The 21,092-nt window shown below is 41.9% G+C and overlaps 1 protein-coding gene across 1 annotated transcript in view; it reads right to left on the reverse strand.

Annotated features, from left to right (window-relative positions):
• The window catches only part of cdh23 (cadherin-related 23), a 190,860-nt gene that overhangs the window by 13,739 nt on the left and 156,029 nt on the right, over positions 1–21,092 (reverse strand). Inside the window, exons 30-31 of the mRNA XM_045211457.1 lie at positions 10,256–10,425; positions 8,171–8,308 (exon numbers count right to left, since the gene is read on the reverse strand). Coding sequence (XP_045067392.1) covers positions 8,171–8,308; positions 10,256–10,425 — 308 coding nt within the window. The remainder of the gene's footprint in view (positions 1–8,170; positions 8,309–10,255; positions 10,426–21,092) is intronic.

Here is a 21,092-nt window from a genome sequence, read left to right on the forward strand (position 1 = left end):
AGTTTAAGCTTTAGACAACCCATCAATCCACAGCAGGAACTTCCATATATGGGCTTGTCGTCAGTATTGGAAAGCAGCCAGAGCAGGAACTCCTTCTTCTTCTTCTTTGGGATTTGGTTGGCGGATCGCATCCAACTTTTAGGTGCATACACCGCCACCTACTGTACTGATGTGTGAGGCCATTCACGGCCTACCTATATTAAATTATTTGATATGGTAATACAAAATTGGGAAAAAGGAAAATTGCCCTGCCAACTATTAGCCCTCTCTAAAAAAAACACCACCCCATTCCACTATTTAACCCTATCTAGTCCTACTCCAGACTAACGGTCTGAGAGGACATAACACTACTACTCAACACCCCCTTCATCTGTTCTGCCATAAATCCTTGCAATTCCAAGTACTTCTCTGCTGCTGCCACCAAAACCTCTATTTTCTGTGACTTTTGAACCATTTCTGCAGTACAATTGACAACCATGGCTATGAATGCTAAAAAGCCCACCTTACTGAAACACATATTCTTCCCATCACTCTCTCTGGGTCTCTGCCTACTCACAGGAATCCTCTCAGGATCTCTCACCATGTACCCATCTTCCTCTACCACTCTCTTCACTGCTTCGGCATACAACACTTTCTGTACTCTTCTAACCCTAGCAACCTCAATCTGCCTTTCTCTCACTGGACACCTCCAATCTCCAGCCCCATGTGCACCCCCGCAACTAACACACATAACTTTCTCCACCGATACCACACATTTCTTCGTCTCATGCCCTCCTGCACACTTCTCACATCTAGGCATCTGCTGCAACATGCCCATAAACTTGACACCTAAAACACTGTAGTATTTTCGGAACAAAAGCTCCCATGGGATAACTGACACTTCCTACACTGACCTTATCTGGCAAAGACTCTGCATCAAAACTCAGCATGAAAGACAATGTCTATACCGTTTCCCCACGCTCTCCACCGGATCTACGTCTCACCAAACGTTGGGCGTCACAGACACCAGGAATCTTCCAATTGAACTGCTCCTCCTCAACACTAAATAACACCTCCATTATCACTCCTTTCATTGGTGCCCTGCTCCGGAGAGCAAAGCAACTCACAATTCTTGTCCCTAATCGCATAATCTGGAGTGCCACCTCCCTCTGGGCAGAGTAAACACAATAAATCAACACGAGTCCACCGCAAGTTACCTTCACTAACTCAACATTCCCCAACCTCTTCTCCACCCAACCTGACACCACATATGGATCAGCCAGAATGCAAGGATCCATTCTCTCTACAAATCTCACTCCCACTGGGCCAGAATCATCCTTACCATCCTCGGGACGAGGCCCGAACTCAGCGGTCCTCACCGCAGGTACATCATCCTCACTCTCGCCAGGTTCCATCTCTGAACTACCGGAGCACGTATCCCTCTTTTTGCACTTGACAGCAACCTTCCTCACCACACTGCTTCCCTCTTCACTCAACTTCTCAGCATTCATCACTGCACCTGCCACCACAGTAAATCCATCCTCACTCTCGTCCCGTTCAATTTCCTACTCAAGCTTTTCCAAAAGTTCTGTAAGATCCTCCATTCCATATTCACTCAAAACATATTCCACTTTTCTCCAGGTCGAGTGGATGACTCGGCTCATTCACCGAAGTGCAACTTGGCCAGTCCAACATGGCGCCCTAATGGAGCTCTGGCACCTTGCCTGGACCAAAACCCTTGACCTCCTGAACTTCCTCCCTACACTCCACACCTCCGGTTCCCTTCTCGCAGTCTGCTACACAGGCCCAGATGGAACCGAATGTTCTGCGTCCACCGCAAAGCCATCACATGGCCTTCCTCACATGCAACTCGCCATGGCGAGACAGGACAGAGTCTCCCGCTTCCACCATACGGACATCACATGGCCTTCCCCACAGTGTTTCGTCACGTCGGGACGAAACAGAGCCTCCCGCTTCCACCGTATGGCCATCACATGGCCTTCCCACACGTGCCTTGCCACACAGAGACAGAACAGATCCTCCAATTCCACCAGGCAGCCATCACACGGCCATCCTCACACATGCGTCGCCCATCCCAGGACGGGGCTGAACCTCCTGCACGCTCTCATCTTCTCTCTAGCAGTTGGGACCACTCTTCCACGCAGTGTCTCCACGCAGTGAATCAAATCGGACCCGACCAGTGGCTACTTGTTGTCAGAAAGTCTCTCTTTCCTGTATAATTCAACATGCTAGCAACTACAGCAAATGGTATATAGCTATTGCAAAACCTAGCTAGTCTTTATAGTGTCCAATACATTACCAAATGTAGCTTTAAATTACACTGAACAAAAATATAAACGCAACATGTAAAGTGTTCCCATGTTTCATGAGCTGAAATAAAAGATCACAGAAATGTTCCATAAGCACAAAAAGCTTATTTCTCTCAAATGTTGTTTACAAATTTGTTTACATCCCTGTTAGTGAGCATTTCTCCTTTGCCAAAATAATCCATCCACCTGACAGGTGTGGCATATCATGAAGCTGATTAAACAGCATAATCATTACACAGGTGCACCTTGTGCTGGTTACAATAAAAGGCCACTAAAATGTGCAGTTTTGTCACACAACACAATGCCACAGATGTCTCAAGTTTTGAGGGAGCATGCAATTGGCATGCGGACTGCAGGAATGTCCACCAGAGCTGTTGCCAGATAAATGAATGTTAATTTCTCTACCATAAGCTGCAACCAACATCATTTTAGAGAATTTGGCAGTACGTCCAACCGGCCTCACAACCGCAGCCCACGTGTAACCACGCCAGCCCAGGACCTCCACATCATCCGGCTTCTTCACCTGTGGGACCAGCCACCCAGACAGCTGATTAAAACTCAGTTTTTCACAATTCCTGACATTTAATCCTAGTAAAAATTCCCTGTTTTAGGTACAGTTAGGATCACCAAATTATTTTAAGAATGTGAAATGTCAGAATAATAGTAGAGAGAATGATTTATTTCAGCTTTTATTTATTTCATCACATTCTCAGTGGGTCAGAAGTTTACATACACTCAATTAGTATTTGGTAGCATTGCTTTTAAATTGTTTAACTTGGGTCAAATGTTCCGGGTAGCCTTCCACAAGCTTCCCACAATAAGTTGGGTGAATTTTGGCCCATTCCTCCTAACAGAGCTGGTGTAACTGAGTCAGTTTAGTAGGCATCTATGCTCGCACACGCTTTTTCAGTTCTGCCACACATTTTCTATAGGATTTAGGTCAGGGCTTTGTGATGGCCACTACAATACCTTGACCTTGTTTTCTTAAGCCATTTTGCCACAACTTTGGAAATATGCTTGGAGTCATTGTCCATTTGGAAGACCCATTTGCGACCAAGCTTTAACTTCCTGACTGATGTCTTGAGATGTTGCTTCAATATATCCACATAATTTTCCTTCCTCATGATGCCATCTATTTTGTGAAGTGCATCAGTCACCTCCTGCAGCAAAGCACCCCCACAGCATGATGCTGCCACCACCGTGCTTCATGGTTGGGATGGTGTTCTTCGGCTTGCAAGCCACCCCCCTTTTTCCTCCAAACATAACGATGGTCATTATGGCCAAACAGTTTTATTTTTGTTTCATCAGACCAGAGGACAGTTCTCCAAAAAGTACGATCTTTGTCCCCATGTGCGCAGTTGCAAACCGTAGTCTGGCTTTTTTTTATGGCGGTTTTGGAGTAGTGGCTTCTTCCTTGCTGAGCGGCCTTTCAGGTAATGTCGATATAGGACTAGTTTTGCTGTGTGGATATAGATACTTTTGTACCTGTTTCCTCCAGCATCTTCACAGGGTCGTTTGCTGTTGTTCTGGGATTGATTTGCACTTTTCGCACCAAAGTATGTTCATCTCTAGGAGACAGAACGCGTCTCCTTCCTGAGCGATATGACGGCTGCGTGGTCCCATGGTGTTTATACTTGCGTACTATTGTTTGTACAGATGAACGTGGTACCTTCAGGCATTTGGAAATTGCTCCCAAGGATGAACCAGACTTGTGGAGGTCTACAATTTATTTTGAGTTCTTGGCTGATTTCTTTTGATTTGATTTTCCCATGATGTCAAGCAAAGAGGCACTGGGTTTGAAGGTAGGCCTTGAAATACATCCACAGGTACACCTCTAATTGACTCAAATGATGTCAATTAGCCTATCAGAAGCTTCTAAAGCCATGACATCATTGTCTGGAATTTTCCAAGCTGTTTAAAGGCACAGCCAACTTAGTGTATGTAAACTTCTGACCCACTGGAATTGTGATACAGGGAATTATAAGTGAAATAATCTGTCTGTAAACAATTGTTGGAAAAATTACTTGTGTCATGCACAAAGTAGATGTCCTAACGACTTGCCAAAACTATATTTTGTTAACAAGAACGTTGTGGAGTGGTTGAAAAACGAGTTTGAATGACTCCAACCTAAGTGTATGTAAACTTCCGACTTCAACTGTAGTTATGATTTGTTTTCCAAACTACCCACAATGCATTCGTTCTCAACATCATATCTATAATCTACACTGGGTTAGCTAGCTCAAGTTAGTTAGCCACTAGCCATGCAGACCGAGTGTTGGCAATGGTGGGTATACAATCGACCAATCATGAGGAGGTGTGATGTAAACAACCAATCAGATTCTCCACACAAGGGTTCTGCATGATCTCTGTGAAGTAGGCTACAGAGTTCTTCAACCTTGGCTTAGTACTAGCGCGCTACAGTAGCTGACTGACTGCTGTTGTGATCATTTCCTGGAGCCTTCCTCTGATCGCCGTCTTATTGTTGACTCTTCCCCTCGTCTCCTTTTCCCAATGCCGCCTTTGGATTATTGCCTCTGGAATGTATCTACTTTGGATTTACCTCACTATATCGCTATTGGATTAGCTGACTCTCTAAGAGTAGAGTATAGAGCCAAAAGAAGAAAAAATGCTTCACTGTCCCAATAATTATGGAGGGCACTGTAACTAACTTTAGCTGGCTGGTTTGCTGGCTAAGATAACTGCATATACCGGTAACATTTTTTGATGGTTAGATGGCGTTATGTATTTAATGTAATAATAATAATAATAATAATAATAATAATAATAATAATAATAATAATAATAATAATGTATTACATTTCTATAGCGCTTTTCATAGACTCTCAAAGCATTTCAAAAGCAAAAAACAAACAAGCAATATATCATGACATGTCAACCAATAGAGGCCAAGTATCTGAAAGCTGCATCCTCCGAAGATGTAAAAGGACAGTGAATGGCAGAGAGAGCTGGTCAGACGATGGTAGATGATGGTGATGGAGTCTGCTGATGATCATGTATAGGGAAAGTATGGGAACCAGCCTGACTTATAGCCACTGGACTTCTTCGATTCCACTCTGTGTAGCACCCACTTGGGTGATGCCTCAGCAGCTCTGGGCGCCAGAAAGCTCACCACACAAAGTTCTGAATAGTAGCCAGTTGTCCTCAGCACTGCTGTATTACTCTGTCTCCCATTCCGCTCACGCTTCAGGCAACTTCTCAAATTATGTTCTCAGAAGATCAGGAATTGGCAGCCAGGTGAAACAAAAAAGCTGGTACTGTGTCCATATGCATTTTTCAAACCAAAACATTAGCCAGCTAGCTAGCTATCCAAGCCAAAAAGTGTTAACCTGTCAGTCAATCTGCAAATCAATGGCTCAAAAACACCAGATATATTAAATAAAAACTCAATGTTGATTTAAAAATCAACAATAATAAAAAAAAACTTTAAAAAAACTAAATATGAACACATTTACAGGAGCTCTGTGCTTAGGCTGCTACTAGGACGCCATGGCATCTATAGACCTCTAAACTAACTAAAATGTAACTGTAAGCTAGGTGTTGATAGCAGTTGGCTAGTTGGCTAGTTGGCTAGCAACCTTGCAAGCTGATTTGTACCAATACATTCATAAATATTTGCTTGTAAATTGCCTGAAAATGTAATTGAAGCCAGTAGTCATGAGTGCAACAGAAATTACTTCAAATGTATAACTTAAAATTAAACAAAATAATTTGCACAAGGGCCAGTACGATACCAGAATCACAATATTTTTTCCATTGCAAAAATGAAAACAGGAGGCAGACCAAACTCTTTTGTCCTTTAAAAACCTGCTGTATGTAAAATATTATGTGCTATAGGTTAGGAAATGAATAAATGTGACTCTGGATGACAATCTAATGATTTTTGTTTTCAACATTAGGGCTGTTTTCCTAAAAAAGTTAAATCAGCTTCATGTTTAGTTTTCTTGCCACAATACTAATGAGTACCGCGATACTGGTATCGTCCCGACCCTAGTGAAAACGATTTTGATTAATTTGAAGTTATACATTTGAAGTAATTTCTGTTGGAGTTTACATTATAGGGAATAGGCTGGCTTGCCGCGTCCTCCATATAATGTCGCACCCCGCAAAAACATTTTCCGGCATGATTTCGGAATTCTGATCGGTTATATGTAATAACTCGAAAAATAGAAATATAAGGTGTAACTTTGCATTGGGACTTTTGATGCGTATACTAATGAAAATCCATATGTTACATGTGGTTACGTTTATACTACCTACCCTTTAACCATTAGTGGAAATGCAAAACTGCACAAGATCAGTGTCTACGGGCAACTACACCCTACTCCAATGAAATGCAGAAGACTGACAGGAGTCAAAGCAGCAGACATAGCACATTTAGGCTTCCGTAATAGGCAGAAAAACAAACTCTGTGACAAAAGTTCATCCTCCTTACAAGAATGTAATGTCTGTTTTATGACAAAAATAATGTACATAATTGTGACACTGAAGTGATCAACGCATACTTATAAAACCTCTAGATTAAGGACGTTTCATTTTGTACTAGCCTTTGCATCAAGTGTGACTGCTTCTACCCAAGGAGCTCTGCGTTAAAGAGATAGTTCACTTATATGATTTAAAAGGCAGCATCATCATCACAGTTTTTGCTCTGTGTTGAGAGTGCTCCACCTTAAAAAACCTGACCATTTTGGGGGATTGTATTAACAGTGGACTAATGAATAACACACCAAAATATAGTTTTTGAGTAAAGTGATCCTTTAAAGTTATTATTCCGACCGCAACCTTGGACTCGAGTCTCCTCCTTTACCTCTACAAAGTCAACTTGTATCTGAAAATGTCTGTCTTCTTAGGCTAGTAAGATGTATCATTCCAGGTCCCATATTCCACATTTAAGTGCAATTTCGATGATCATTCAACATACACTGAGTGTACAAAATATTAGGAACGCCTGCTCTTTCCATGACATAGACTGACCAGGTGAATCCAGGTGACAGCTATGATCCCTTATTGATGTCACCTGTTAAATCCACTTCAATCAGTGTGGATGAAGGGGAGGAGACAGGCTAAATAAAGATGTTTAAGCCTTGAGACAATTGAGACATGAATTGTGTATGTGTGCCATTCAGAGGGTGAAAGGGCAAGACAAAAGATTTAAGTGCCATTAAACAGGGTATGGTAGTAGGTGCCAGGCGCACCAGTTTGAGTGTGCCAAGAACTGCAACGCTGCTGGGTTTCAACAGTTTCCCGTGTGTATCAAGAATGGTCCACCACCCAAAGGACATCCAGCCAACTTGACACAGCTGTGGGAAGCACTGGAGTCAACCTGGGCCAGAATCCCTGTGGAACGCTTTCGACACCTTGTAGAGTCCATGCCCCAATACATTGAGGCTGGTCTAAGGGCAAGAGGGGTGCAAATCAATATTAAGAAGGTGTTCCTAATGCTTTGTACATTCATTGTAGATGAGTCAGTTCATTTTCTTTGAAAGAGAAAGAGTACAAAAGAGAGTGAAAACAAAAGAGAGGAGAGAGTGTGTGTGTTTGTGTCTGTGTTTGTGTGTGTGCGTGTGTATGTATGTGTGTTTGTGCGTAAGTGCAGTGCTTGAATTGGGCAGGTGCACACTGGTACCGGGTACCAGCACCTTGAATTTTCTACTGCTCGAGTACCGTCACCTCCTACAGAATACTGGCTTAAAAGTTCCGGCTCCTAAATATAAACAGTATATTTCAATTGCCTGCACCAATTTGTGAAGTGCTGTGATATGTGAAGTAAAAAGTAATCCACTTCAAGCACTGCAAAGTGTGTGTGTGTGTTTATTCGTGTTAAAACATATTACAGAACTCACAGTGGAGGGAGTGATGCCAAACTTGCCCTCTCCGTCTACCAGGCCGTACTCGATGACAGAGAAGAGGCCCGAGTCTGCGTCTGTGGCACTGACTCTCACTATGACCGTGCCCAAGTCAACATCCTCAAACACTGGCTTCTGCAGAGGGACAGCGTGACACAACAACATCAGCATACGCACATGCACACACGCACAAACTCAGACCATCACAATAGAAACAATATCAAGTGAGTACTACTAAAGGCGTCCGCATGCTTCCCATCCGAAACAGTTTGTGCATACAGTGCATTCGGAAAGTATTCAGACCTCTTCCCTTTTTCAACATTTTGTTACGTTACAGCCTTATTCTAAAATTGATTAAACTAAAATGTTTCCTCATCAATCTACACACAATGAAACAGTGAAAACAGGATGATATACATTTTTGCAAATGTATTAAAAATCTAAAACAAAATATCTTATTTACATAAGTATTCAGACCCTTTGCTATGAGACTCGAAATTGAGCTCAGGTGCATCCTGTTTCCATTGATCATCCTTGAGATGTTTCTACAACTTGATTGGAGTCCACCTGTGGTACATTCAATTGATTGGACATGATTTGGAAAGGCACACACCTGGGGAAGGGTACCATAAAATTCCTGCAGCATTGAATGTCCCCAAGAACACAGTGGCCTCTATTCTAAATTGGAAGAAGTTTGGAACCACCAATACTCTTCCTAGAGCTGGCTGCCCGGCCAAACTGAGCAATCGGGGGAGAAGGGCCTTGGTCAGGGAGGTGACCAAGAATCTGATGGTCACTCTGACAGAGCTCCAGAGTTCCTCTGTGGAGATCGGAGAAGCGTCCAGAAGGACAACCATCTCTGCAGCACTCCACCAATCAGGCCGTTAAGGTAGAGTGGCCAGACTGAAGCCACTCCTCAGTAAAAGGCACATAACAGCCCGCTTGGAGTTTGCCAAAAGACACCTAAAGGACTCTCAGACCATGAGAAACAAGATTCTCTGGTCTGATGAAACCAAGACTGAACTCTTTGGCCTGAATGATGAACAGAGAGTTCCTTGATGAAAACCTGCTCCAGAACGCTCAGGACCTTAGACCGGGGCAAAGGTTCACCTTCCAACAGGACAACGACCCTAAGCACACAGCCAAGACAACACAGGAGTGGCTTCGGGAGAAGTCTCTGAATGTCCTTGAGTGGCCCAGCCAGAGTCCAGACTTGAACCCGATCTAACATCTCTGGAGAGACCTGAAAATAGCTGTGCAGCGACGCTCCCCATCCAACCTGACAGAGCTTGAGAGGTTCTGCAGAGAAGAATGGGAGGAACTCCCCAAATACAGGTGTGCCAAGCTTGTAGCGTCATACCCAAGAAGACTCGAGGCTGTAATTGCTGTCAAAGGTACTTCAACAAAGTACTGAGTAAAGGATCTGAATAGTTATGTAAATGTGAAAAACCTGTTTTTGCTTTGTCATTATGCGGTATTGTGTGTAGATTGATGAGGGGGAAAAAAAACAATTTGATCAATTTTAGAATAAGGCTGTAACATAACAAAATGTGGAAAAAGTCAAGGGGTCTGAATACTTTCCGAAAGCACTGTATATAATGACGACATTGTGACGTTTTTGTTTGTTTTGGTCTTTGGCAAGCGTTTTCGGCTGTTCTTGCACACAAATGTTTTCTCTCAAGGCAAGCTGAAGTCGGTAGCCAAAGTCTATGCCCCTTCGTTGGTGATTGGTCAACAGTAGGGATTATTCAATGAAGTGTCATTCAACAAGAGACAAATCGTTTTCATGCAACATTATTTATTTGAGAAATACTGCACCAAACATCTTAGTTAGATGTAAAATTGCAACGTCGAAATTAATGACAGATTTCTTGAGTTATCTTTGATTAATTCTATGGCGTCTCAAGAAGGACAAAAGATACTATTGCCGCTTTTTTCTCTATTTTCAAACGAATGTCTTTTAAGGTAGTATGTGAGTACACTCGTTCAGTTCGCCTATTGGCACCAGCTGAACCGAAGTATGCTGACGCATAAAGTGTGACACACTTTGCAGTGTATGTTATGAATCAGTATTTTTGGTACCTTGTAAGAGGGTTGTGTAAAGATGGGCTTGTTATCGTTGATGTCTACTATACGCAGGTAGACAGGAAGCTCAGCCACTCTGGGTGGACTGCCGTGGTCCTGAGCTCTCACTGTGAAGTTCAGCCACTGCACCTGCTCAAAGTCCACCATCTGGTTGGCTACGATCTTACCTGCACAACAACACAATGGTTACCACCACACTTCTCATCATAAATATACTAATTATAGGGGAGACTGGGGTTGGTTGTCTCATTGGTTGGTTGTCACAGTGCCTATCACAAAGGGAGCTGTGTACATTTTTTATTTCAAGATAAAAATGTGTATCCTCTATAGGAGAGGTCATCCATGTGGTCAATTCAGGTCAGGATCACAAAACATTGAGGTGAGAGGAATATTAGCATTTTTCATGGGTGAAAGTAAATATTCACATGCTTGTTATTTCTTTCATAAATAGTTGTATGATGGGAGTATCCATAAACAATTACTTATTTTGAAAACAGGAAAGTGAGAGCTTTATTTAAAATGTGTTAAATTTTTTCCATAGATCAAGTCATGTGGTAAATAGCATCTTAATTAGCATCGGGGGTGGGGGGCGGGGGGGGGGTTCTTTTGTAACAATGTACCCCGTCAGCTGAATTACATTGAAAAGACGCCTAGAATACTTATTTTCCGGACATTGAAAAGACATCTATGTTTCACCAGTTTGGACAGCACAGTACAGCACAGTACAGTCCAGTGGAGTTTAATTCAGCAGAGTACAGTACACCACAGTGCAATACAGTTACATTCAGTAGAGTACAGTACAGTACAGTACAGTAGAGCAAAGTAGAGTAAATATACAGTCCAGTACAGTTGAGTTTAATTCAGTAGAGTACAGTACATTAGAGTACAGTACAGTTGAGTTAATTCAGTAAAGTAGGATACAATACTGTACTCTACTGTACTGAAATAGGGCTGAGCTGTATACCGTATTTTACTATATACCAGTATTGATGCACAGACTTGTTTGGTTTTTTACTTTACCTTCTATAACGGTATTTGTATGTTTGGTTTGTTAAATGTGATATGCTGTGTTTAACGTCAATTTTTATAGTTTACGCCACTACTTGAGTCATCTCTCTGCTCTCTCTCTCCATGCCACTTTCCACACAACCTAGCCCTGCCCACTGTCTCTCAAGCGCACATGTTAGCTACATGAAGTAGCTAAGAGAAAACATTGAATGGAGCCAAAGATCATAGGGTCCCCAAGGAAACACTGACCAACACTTTGCTTCCTACCCTGTCACAATGACTCCTCTCAGGCATTTTCATTCGTTGTCATGTCAAACAACACTGTATTCAAAGTGCCCACTATTATCTTCTAACTATAGAATTAGAATAATCATTATTTTTACAGTTCCAACAGTTCACCCAAGTGTTTTGATCTAAATCATCAATCAAATCACAATTGCAACATTTGGTTAAAAATAAGGCCTAGATTTTTTGCCCATATCGAGCAGCCCTACGTGGCAGTGTGGAAATTATCTCAATGAGTGCAGGAAATGCAGAAATTGATGAAAATGCAGAAATCTATTTTTGGTTGAAGTTTAATTGAACAGTATAAAACAATCAGAATGGAGAGAGACCCATTGAAATCATTTAGAATGTATGTTGCCACCCTAGGAGTCACGCACTACTCAAAAATCAAATTTAAACTTGTATTATTCAAAAACATAAAATACTGTCAAATACCATCATACCGTCAAAAATTTGAAAAATACCGCTTTGGCCATATCACCCAGCCCTATACTGAACTCTTCTTTACTGTACTTCATCCTACTGTGCTGTACTGTACTGTACTGAAATTAACTCTACTTTACTTTTCTTTACTGTACCCTACTGTACTCTACTGAATACTCTCTACTTTTATTTACTTTGCTGTACTGTACTCTGCTGTGCTCTACTGTATACTGTGCTGTCCAAACCTTTGTAACATAGACATCTATGATTGGTTCAGATTTGGTCCAGTCTGGACCTGTTTGTCAAAACTGAGAGTTAGCAACATTCACACACACACACATACACACATGCACACACACACACCTGTTTCTGTTTGAAAAGGCATTCCTTGTTTTCAACCAAACAATTGGGTAACACTTTATTTGGTAGTCCGGATACTGTTGTAGAAAAATCAGCTCTTGTAGTCGAGAAAACTACAAGTGACCTACGCAGGAGAGACCTTTTCTGGACCCAGCCAGCATTGGACTCTCCTAGACACAAATACATTATAGCTTATATAGGCAAGGAACATCTGGTTTAGATCAGTATTCTCTTTTCTGCTGAGTTTTCTTGGCAAGCTTATCTATTATAAAAGACATACATACAGGTATCCAGGTGATATACATCCCCCCACCCCTCTCTTCAATGCATAACACACGTTTCATACTCCACTTCCTCAAATCCAGATTTGTCTGGTTCTAGTTCAACTTGGGTAATAGCTTTAAAGCACACAGTACAGTTGTCTAACACAATTGTCATTACGTTTAATTTTTCCTTCACAATACTATCAACAAACTATGTGTTGATAAGCAACTGCTTGCTAAGGTTACGGTTAGGGCTAGGGTAAGAGTTGAGTTTAGGGTTAGGATAAGGGTTAAGGTTAGGTTTAGTAGATACTTAGTTCAAATGTTACTGATATTCTGTAGATAGTCTCCAGAGGGGGAAAAGGTGTTGTCGTGCCCTCTTCACGACTGTCTCTGTGTGTTTGGACCATGATAGTTTGTTGGTGATGTGGACACCAAGGAACTTGAAACTTTCGACACGTTCCACTTCAGCCCAGTCAATGTTAATAGGGGCCTGTTCGGCCCTCCTATTCCTGTAGTCCACCATCATCTCCTTTGTCTTGCTCACATTGAGGGAGAGGTTGTTGTCCTGGCACCACACTGACAGGTCTCTGACCTCCTCACTATAGGCTGTCTCATCGTTGTCGATGATCAGGCCTACCACTGTTGTGTCGTCAGCAAACTTAATGATGGTGTTGGAGTCGTGCTTGGCCACGCAGTCGTGGGTAAACAGGGAGTACAGGAGGGGAATGAGCACGCACCCCTGAGGGGCCCCGGTATTGAGGATCAGCGTGGCAGATGTGTTGTTGCCTACCCTTACCACCTGGGGGCGGCCCATCAGGAAGTCAAGGATACAGTTGCAGAGGGAGGTGTTTAGTCCCAGGATCTTTAGCTTATTGATGAGGTTTGTGGGCACTATGGTGTTGAACGCTGAGCTGTAGTCAATGAAAAGCATTCTTACATAGGTGTTCCTTTTGTCCAGGTGGGAAAGGGCAGTGTGGAGTGCGATTGAGATTGCGTCATCTGTAGATCTGTTGGGGCGGTATGTGAATTGGAGTGGGTCTAGGGTTTCTGGGATGATGGTGTTGATATGAGCCATGACCAGCATTTCAAAGCACTTCATGGCTACCGACGTGAGTGCTACGGGGTGGTAGTCATTTAGGCAGGTTACCTTCGCATTCTTGGGTCTACTTGAAACATGTGGGTATTACAGACTCGGTCAGGGAGATGTTGAAAATGTCAGTGAAGACACTTGCCAGTTGGTCCGCGCATGCTCTGAGTACACGCCCTGGTAATCCGTCTGGCCCCGCGGCCTTGTGAATGTTTACTTGTTTAAAGGTCTTGCTCACATCGGCTACAGAGAGCGTGATCACACAATCGTCCGGAACAGCTGGTGCTCTCATGCATGCTTCAATGTCACTTGCCTTGAAGTGAGCATAAAAGGCATTTAGCTCGTATGGTAGGCTCGCGTAACTGTGCAGCTCGCGGCTGGGTTTCCCTTTGTAATCCGTAATAGTTTGCAAGCCCTACCACGTCCGACGAGCGTCAGAGCCGGTGTAGTAGGATTCAATTTTAGTCCTGTATTGACACTTTGCCTGTTTGATGGTTCGTCTGAGGGCATAGCGGGATTTCTTATAAGCGTCCAGATTAGTGTCCTGCTCATTGAAAGCGGCAGCTCTAGCCTTTAGCTCGGTGCGGATGTTACCTGTAATCCATGGCTTCTGGTTGGGAGATGTATGTATGGTCACTGTGGGGACGACGTCGTCAATGCACTTATTGATGAAGCCGGTGACTGAGGTGGTATACTCCTCAATGCCATTGGATGAATCCTGGAACATATTCCAGTCTGTGCTAGCATAGCATCCGCGTCATCTGACCACTTCCGTATTGAGCGAGTCACTGGTATTTCCTGCTTTAGTCTTTGCTTGTAAGCAGGAATCAGGAGGATAGAGTTATGGTCAGATTTGCCAAATGGAGGGCGAGTTAGAGCTTTGTATGCGCCACATGTAACATGCTGGTAGAAATTAGGTAAAACGGATTTAAGTTTGCCTGCATTAAAGTCCCCGGCCACTAGTAGTGCCGCTTCTGGATGAGCATTTTCTTGTTTGCTTATGGCCTTATACAGCTCGTTGCGTGCGGGCTTAGTGCCAGCATCGGTTTGTGGTATTAAATAGATGGCAACGAAAAATATAGATGAAAACTCTCCCGGTAGATAGTGTGGTCTACAGTTTATCATTAGGTACTCTTCCTCAGGCAAGCAATACCTCAAGACTTCTTATTAGACATCGCGCACCAGCTGTTATTGACAAATAGACACAAACCCCCGCCCTTCATCTTACCAGACGTAGCTGCTCTGTCCTGCCGATGCACGGAAAACCCAGCCAGCTCTATATTATCTGTGTCGTAGTTCAGCCACGACTCGGTGAAACATAAGATATTATCATTTTTAATGTCCCGTTGGTAGGATAGTCTCGACCGTAGATCATCGAGTTTGTTTTCCAGTGATTGCACGTTGGCCAATAGAACCGATGGTAATGGCGATTTACTCACTTGCCTACGAATCCTAACAAGGCACCCGACCTTCCTCTGTATCTTCGCCATTTCTTCACCCAAATTACTGAGATTTGGGCCTGGTCTCTGGAGACCAGTATATCCTTCATCTCGGACTCATTAAAGAAAAAATCTTTGTCCAGTTTGAGATGAGTAATCGCTGTTCTGATGTCCAGAAGCTATTTTCGGTCATAAGAGATGGTAGCAGCAAGTTTATGTACAAACAATGCAAAAAAACTAACAAAATAGCACAGTTGGTTAGGAGCCCGTAAAACGGCAGCCATCCCCTCCGGCGCCATTCTTTCCAGATTTCCTCATAGTGTGGATATTAATGGTGACATGTGGAACACCATTGTGATAAGGTAGTGTTGAAGGAGTCAGGCGCAGGAGGGTAAATCACTGAAACAGGCTTTAATCTGTAAAAATACAGGTTTACGCAGAAATGCGTCAAACACACTCCAGGGCACAAAACAGGTGCACTGGAAAATACAAGGCACACAGGAAAAATAGTCTTGTCGATACCAAATACAAGAGCTCCACCGAGCTACTAACCTCCACAACAAACAATCACCCACAAGGACAAGGGGGCAGAGGGAACACTTATACATGGACTAATTAGGGGAATAGAACCAGGTGTGTGTGATTGACAAGACAATTGATATGATGATTGGGGCGGCAATGGTTAGTACTCTGGTGACGACGAACGCCGAAGCCTGCCCGAACAAGGAGGGGAGGCAGCCTCGGCGGAAGTCGTGACAAACATTTCCCCCCCATATTTCATTTAAATAATTAAAATAAGACAACTAGACTTACTATTACTTACTAAGGAATATGTAAATTAAATGGATTAAATGGATTTAACACACTTTTAACACACCCTGGTACTTAAAAAAAACACCCCTTTCCTAAAAACAACATTTCATGAAATAACTAAAAAAGTGTAAACTGTAGCCATTTATTTCCCTTAACAGTTTATTCGCTTAAGCATGATCTTCATCCACATACAATTATTTTTCCAAACATTGATTTTTTGTGTCAGCAATTAGACATTGTTACCACCTAGTACCCTACTGTTGTTTGTTTTATTATGCATTGATATGACAATTTCAGTAGAGTAAGAACTAGAATGCCAAAGCAAATATTCAACTATGTTGAATTTATTTGTTCACATTTATTTGTATAATGTTAGATAGAAATACTGTTCAATAAATAAAGCCTTTCCTATTTTTCAAATAAAGGCTTTACTTTTTCAAAAAGTTACTTTGTAAATTGGTTCATTTGTTGCAGAAAAACTAATGGCAAACACTGTGACAACCAACCCCATACTGTGTGACAACCAACCTCGGACAGAGTGTATTTAATGGCTTATTACTCCATGTTGGAATAAGATATGAGGATAACAATGTTCCACATTTCAACCCAATACCTTGGTCTTTCTCCTAATAGTGAAAATAGTCTTGTAAGATATACTGGTGCTGAGAAATACAATAATTTGTAAAAAGTGTGACAACTAACCCCGGTCTCCACTACTAATGATGTTTACTTAATGCCCTAATGTGTGTGTGTGTGTGTGTGTCTGTCTGTGTGTGCCTGTGTGTGCGTGTTGGTTTGTTTGTTGGTTTCAACTTTGGGTTCAACGTAAAACAGTTTTTACATGATGCACATACAGTTAAGTGATAATGCCCGAGAAGCCAGTGTTTTGTGGATATATTGGCAAAGGTGTTGTTAGGCCCGGGCCAGCAAACTGTGCCAATATATCCTCCAAACACTGGCTTCGAGGGCATTATCACTTTTATACAACGGGTTACCAACATATTCAAATAATGATTGACATGTTTTCATTAAAAATGTTATTTTGATGAATTTATTCATACTTTTTCATCCTTCCACAAGATATAGTGCCGACACAAATCTAGGGTTGCTACCCAAGCCGGCTGGTCATTTGTTCTATCGGTTCGGTTGCCAGAGACACGACCCAGTCATTCAGTCTTTTGTTCTGTATCCAACTGCGTTTGCATTTGTTTAAGCTGTTTTCTAATTACAATTATTTTTTTTATTTTTTTATTTATTTCACCTTTATTTAACCAGGTAAGCCAGTTGAGAACAGGTTCTCATTTACAACTGCGACCTGGCCAAGATAAAGCAAAGCAGTGCAATAAAAACAACACAGAGTTACATATGGGGTAAAAAACATAAAGTCAAAAATACAACAGAAAATATATATACAGTGTGTGCAAATGTAGCAAGTTATGGAGGTAAGGCAATAAATAGGCTATAGTGCAAAATAACTACAATAGTATTAACACTGGAATGCTAGATGTGCAAGAGATTATGTGCAAATAGAGATACTGGGGTGCAAAAGAGCAAAATAAATAACAATATAGGGATGAGGTAGTTGGGTGGGCTAATTTCAGATGGGCTGTGTACAGGTGCAGTGATCGGTAAGGTGCTCTGACAACTGATGCTTAAAGTTATTGAGGGAGATAAGAGTCTCCAGCTTCAGAGATTTTTGCAATTCGTTCCAGTCATTGGCAGCAGAGAACTGGAAGGAATGGCGGTCAAAGGAGGTGTTGGCTTTGGGAATGACCAGTGAGATATACCTGCTGGAGTGCAGACTACGGGTGGGTGCTGCTATGGTGACCAATGAGCTAAGATAAGGCGGGGATTTTCCTAGCAGTGATTTATAGATGGCCTGGAGCCAGTGGGTTTGACGACGAACATGTAGTGAGGACCAGCCAACAAGAGCGTACAGGTCACAGTGGTGGGTAGTGTATGGGGCTTTGGAGACAAAACGGATGGCACTGTGATAGACTACATCCAATTTGCTGAGTAGAGTGTTGGAGGCTATTTTGTAAATGACATCGCCGAAGTCAAGGATCGGTAGGATAGTCAGTTTTTCGAGGGCATGTTTGGCAGCATGAGTGAAGTGAATTAGTTGGATACATCCATAACAATGAGCTAATGAGGTGCGATTTCACCTGGAATAGAACATTTGTCACTCGTCAGGACACTGTTGTTCAGAGGAGCTAGCCAACAACACAGCTAAGACAATCACTTCAAACAGAAGCTGGAAAGACTGAAAATTAGCTGCACTTCCTTTCCTTTTACCTTTTTTCAATTGAAATGTCTTTGTATATATCCAAAAAAAGTTCGAATTTGAATATTGAAACAATGTTGCAAAGGTCGGAGAGACAGAAAGCAAGGTTTATACATATTTCCGAGGTTGAAAACTAAATGTTAGTCTAAAAGAAATGTGAGATAATGTCTAGATGCTTTTTATAGTGGAGATCAAGTTTATAAATTGCCTGGCTGGGCTGATGAGACAGTGGATTGCACAGTCAGATGTAACAAAGTAAATAGGCTGTGGCAGACCAGGGGGTTTGATCAAGACATTTACACAGATCAGACACAAGTGTGATACCTCAGTTTCAAGGGTGTTTATTTAAAACAATAAATAAAAATAAAAGGAGGACCTCTTCCTGGGTTAACGCCTTCTTGGCTCCGGGGAATGCTGTCTCCTCTGGGGCAGAACACCGAGCCCCTCGGTTCTAGCAGAACGTGAGGACGTCTGTCCGGTAGCAACCTCTCACTACCTCCAACCCTCTCGTGTGCTGCCCTCCTGGCAGCTTTATGGGCCCTGTACGGCTGGTGAGCAATCAGCCCCATGATTACTCACCAGCCTCAATCAGCCCCAATTAGTCTTGGCCGGAGGACCCGTCGAGACCTGGCACGTCCAGCCGAGGGAGCCACCACCGCGTGATGTAGACTCGTCTGTCACCAGGCCTCGACGAGTCTCCCCCTGGGGGCTTGTACGCGGTACGCCACAAGGCATTTTAACATTATAGATTTAGCCGGTGGTAACTTGTGGAATAGACACCGGCTAGAATGCATTCAGGATTAGACCCACCCGTTGTATAATATGCTACATCCAATAATTTAATAATTTTTAATTGTCATGGCAAGTTGGTAGAATGTTTGCATTTAGAATGTTTGGTTGATTATTTTAAAATTATCTTCAATACCCAGCGATTCATTTCTACGAGGAATCAAAGAAACAGAGTGTGGCAAATTGAATATCACAACAAATCTGGGTGAATTTAAACGCTGCCATTGTTTGTGGGTTCAACGTAAAACTAATTTTACATGAACATATATCAGGGTTCCTTTTTCTGTGAAGTGTATTGTGACAGGGTTCTTTATCTATGGCTACATCTAGAGCCAAAAGTAATTATAAACATTGAGGTTTCTGCATTATGATGCATTAACATGACAGTACAAAATTATATGGCAGCCATGTTAGCAGCGCAATAACATTATATGGGGAATATTTAAACAATGCTACGTAACTGAATGTCTACAATTAGAACAATATTCTTAATTCTAAAAGTTGGTCCAACTGTCTAAACATATTATCCCTAAAAGCGCTAACATATTTATAACCCTAAAAGTAAATGTTTTTAATTTCCCTAAATACGCATATATTTGAACATTCTCACACATTTATAGTAACATTTGAGGTTCAAAAATACAAGTTTATGTATGTTTTTTCATGTTTTGAACAGTTCCTTTGATACATTTCATCCCTGGCAATTTATCATGAAAACGTTTCTGTTATTCATTCAAAGTGTTGTGTTTCTGTGATACTTAGAAGCTGAGAGATTGGTGAATTAGCTAATCTGACATACCAGTACGACCAAAAGATGTCCGCTGATATGGGCGATATAGGCGATATGGGCGATATAGGCGATATGGGCGATATAGGCGATATGGGCGATATAGGCGATATGGGTGAAACAGGTGATATGGGCGCCCGTGCCATCAGGCTTTTAGCTCTAACTTTGGAACGCTATGGGCTATGAACATAGTTCCAAATGCATCTGAAAGATGAGACTCTCAACTTTTGTATATGGAGACTGGAAGCTAAATATGTATTCAAATATTTTAGTTATTTTTTAGTTATAGTGGCTGTCAACCATATTTTCAAGATACATACATCTTTCTCTGCACCACATTTTGTTGAGTCTCTCATTCACAATTTGACAAGTACTTGATAATATTCTCACCCATCAGACTATTCTAAATTACATATAGCCTACTAATATATGTGTGGAATAGTTTTTTATTTAGAATGGCCTACAAAAAAAAAAAGTCATCCATAGCCTGCACTCGAATAGCGAATGGGGGAAGCGCTTCCCGTGGTTAAATTTTTAATATGCCAGGTAGGATACACCGGTTGTAAAGCGGATTAATGTGCTTCATTTAAATAATTGAGCAATAAAAATAGCAGCACGAGAAAGCTGGGATCCTCTTTTAAATAGTGGTCAGTCAAAACTCTGTTTTCACACGCGATTGCGCAATGACTAAGCTTATAAGAACATGTTTCACTGGGCTCTGTTCCAGGGGTCCTAGGCCTACAGGCTACGCTTAGAGTTATTTGGCCACTTTAGTTGTGATACAAACCTTATCAAAACATATATGCCGATGGCCTAGGCTACATGCGACTATGATTTGAAAAACTGGCAAAAACAAATGCATGCGCTATTTCTTGCCTTAGACTGCACACACTGGGTATCATTCACAAGTGATGATATTCTCACCCATCAGTCTATTCCCAATTTAATTTTGTCTTTACATATACTAAATAATATATGTGTGAAATTTGTTTTGATTTAGAATGGGCCATTATCATGCACCTGTCGGAACAGGGGGAAAAAATACATGTCGTCTGTATGCACTTGAGTAGCAGTTCATTTTCATGCCAGCCAGGTAGGCTACTCCAGTTGTAAAGCAAAGCAATGTGCTTAATATCAAGTTGAAAAATAAATATAGTAGGCCAGGCCTAGCCTACAGAAAGCTTATGGGATCCTCTTTTTAATAGAGGCCATCAAAACTCTGTTTTCTCACACAATTGCATAGCATAGCCTATAGAAATGTTGCGCAACATGGGCTTATAGGAACACTTATTT

Source organism: Coregonus clupeaformis, chromosome 37 (genome assembly GCF_020615455.1).
Source record: "Coregonus clupeaformis isolate EN_2021a chromosome 37, ASM2061545v1, whole genome shotgun sequence".
NCBI classification, from domain to species: domain Eukaryota; kingdom Metazoa; phylum Chordata; class Actinopteri; order Salmoniformes; family Salmonidae; genus Coregonus; species Coregonus clupeaformis.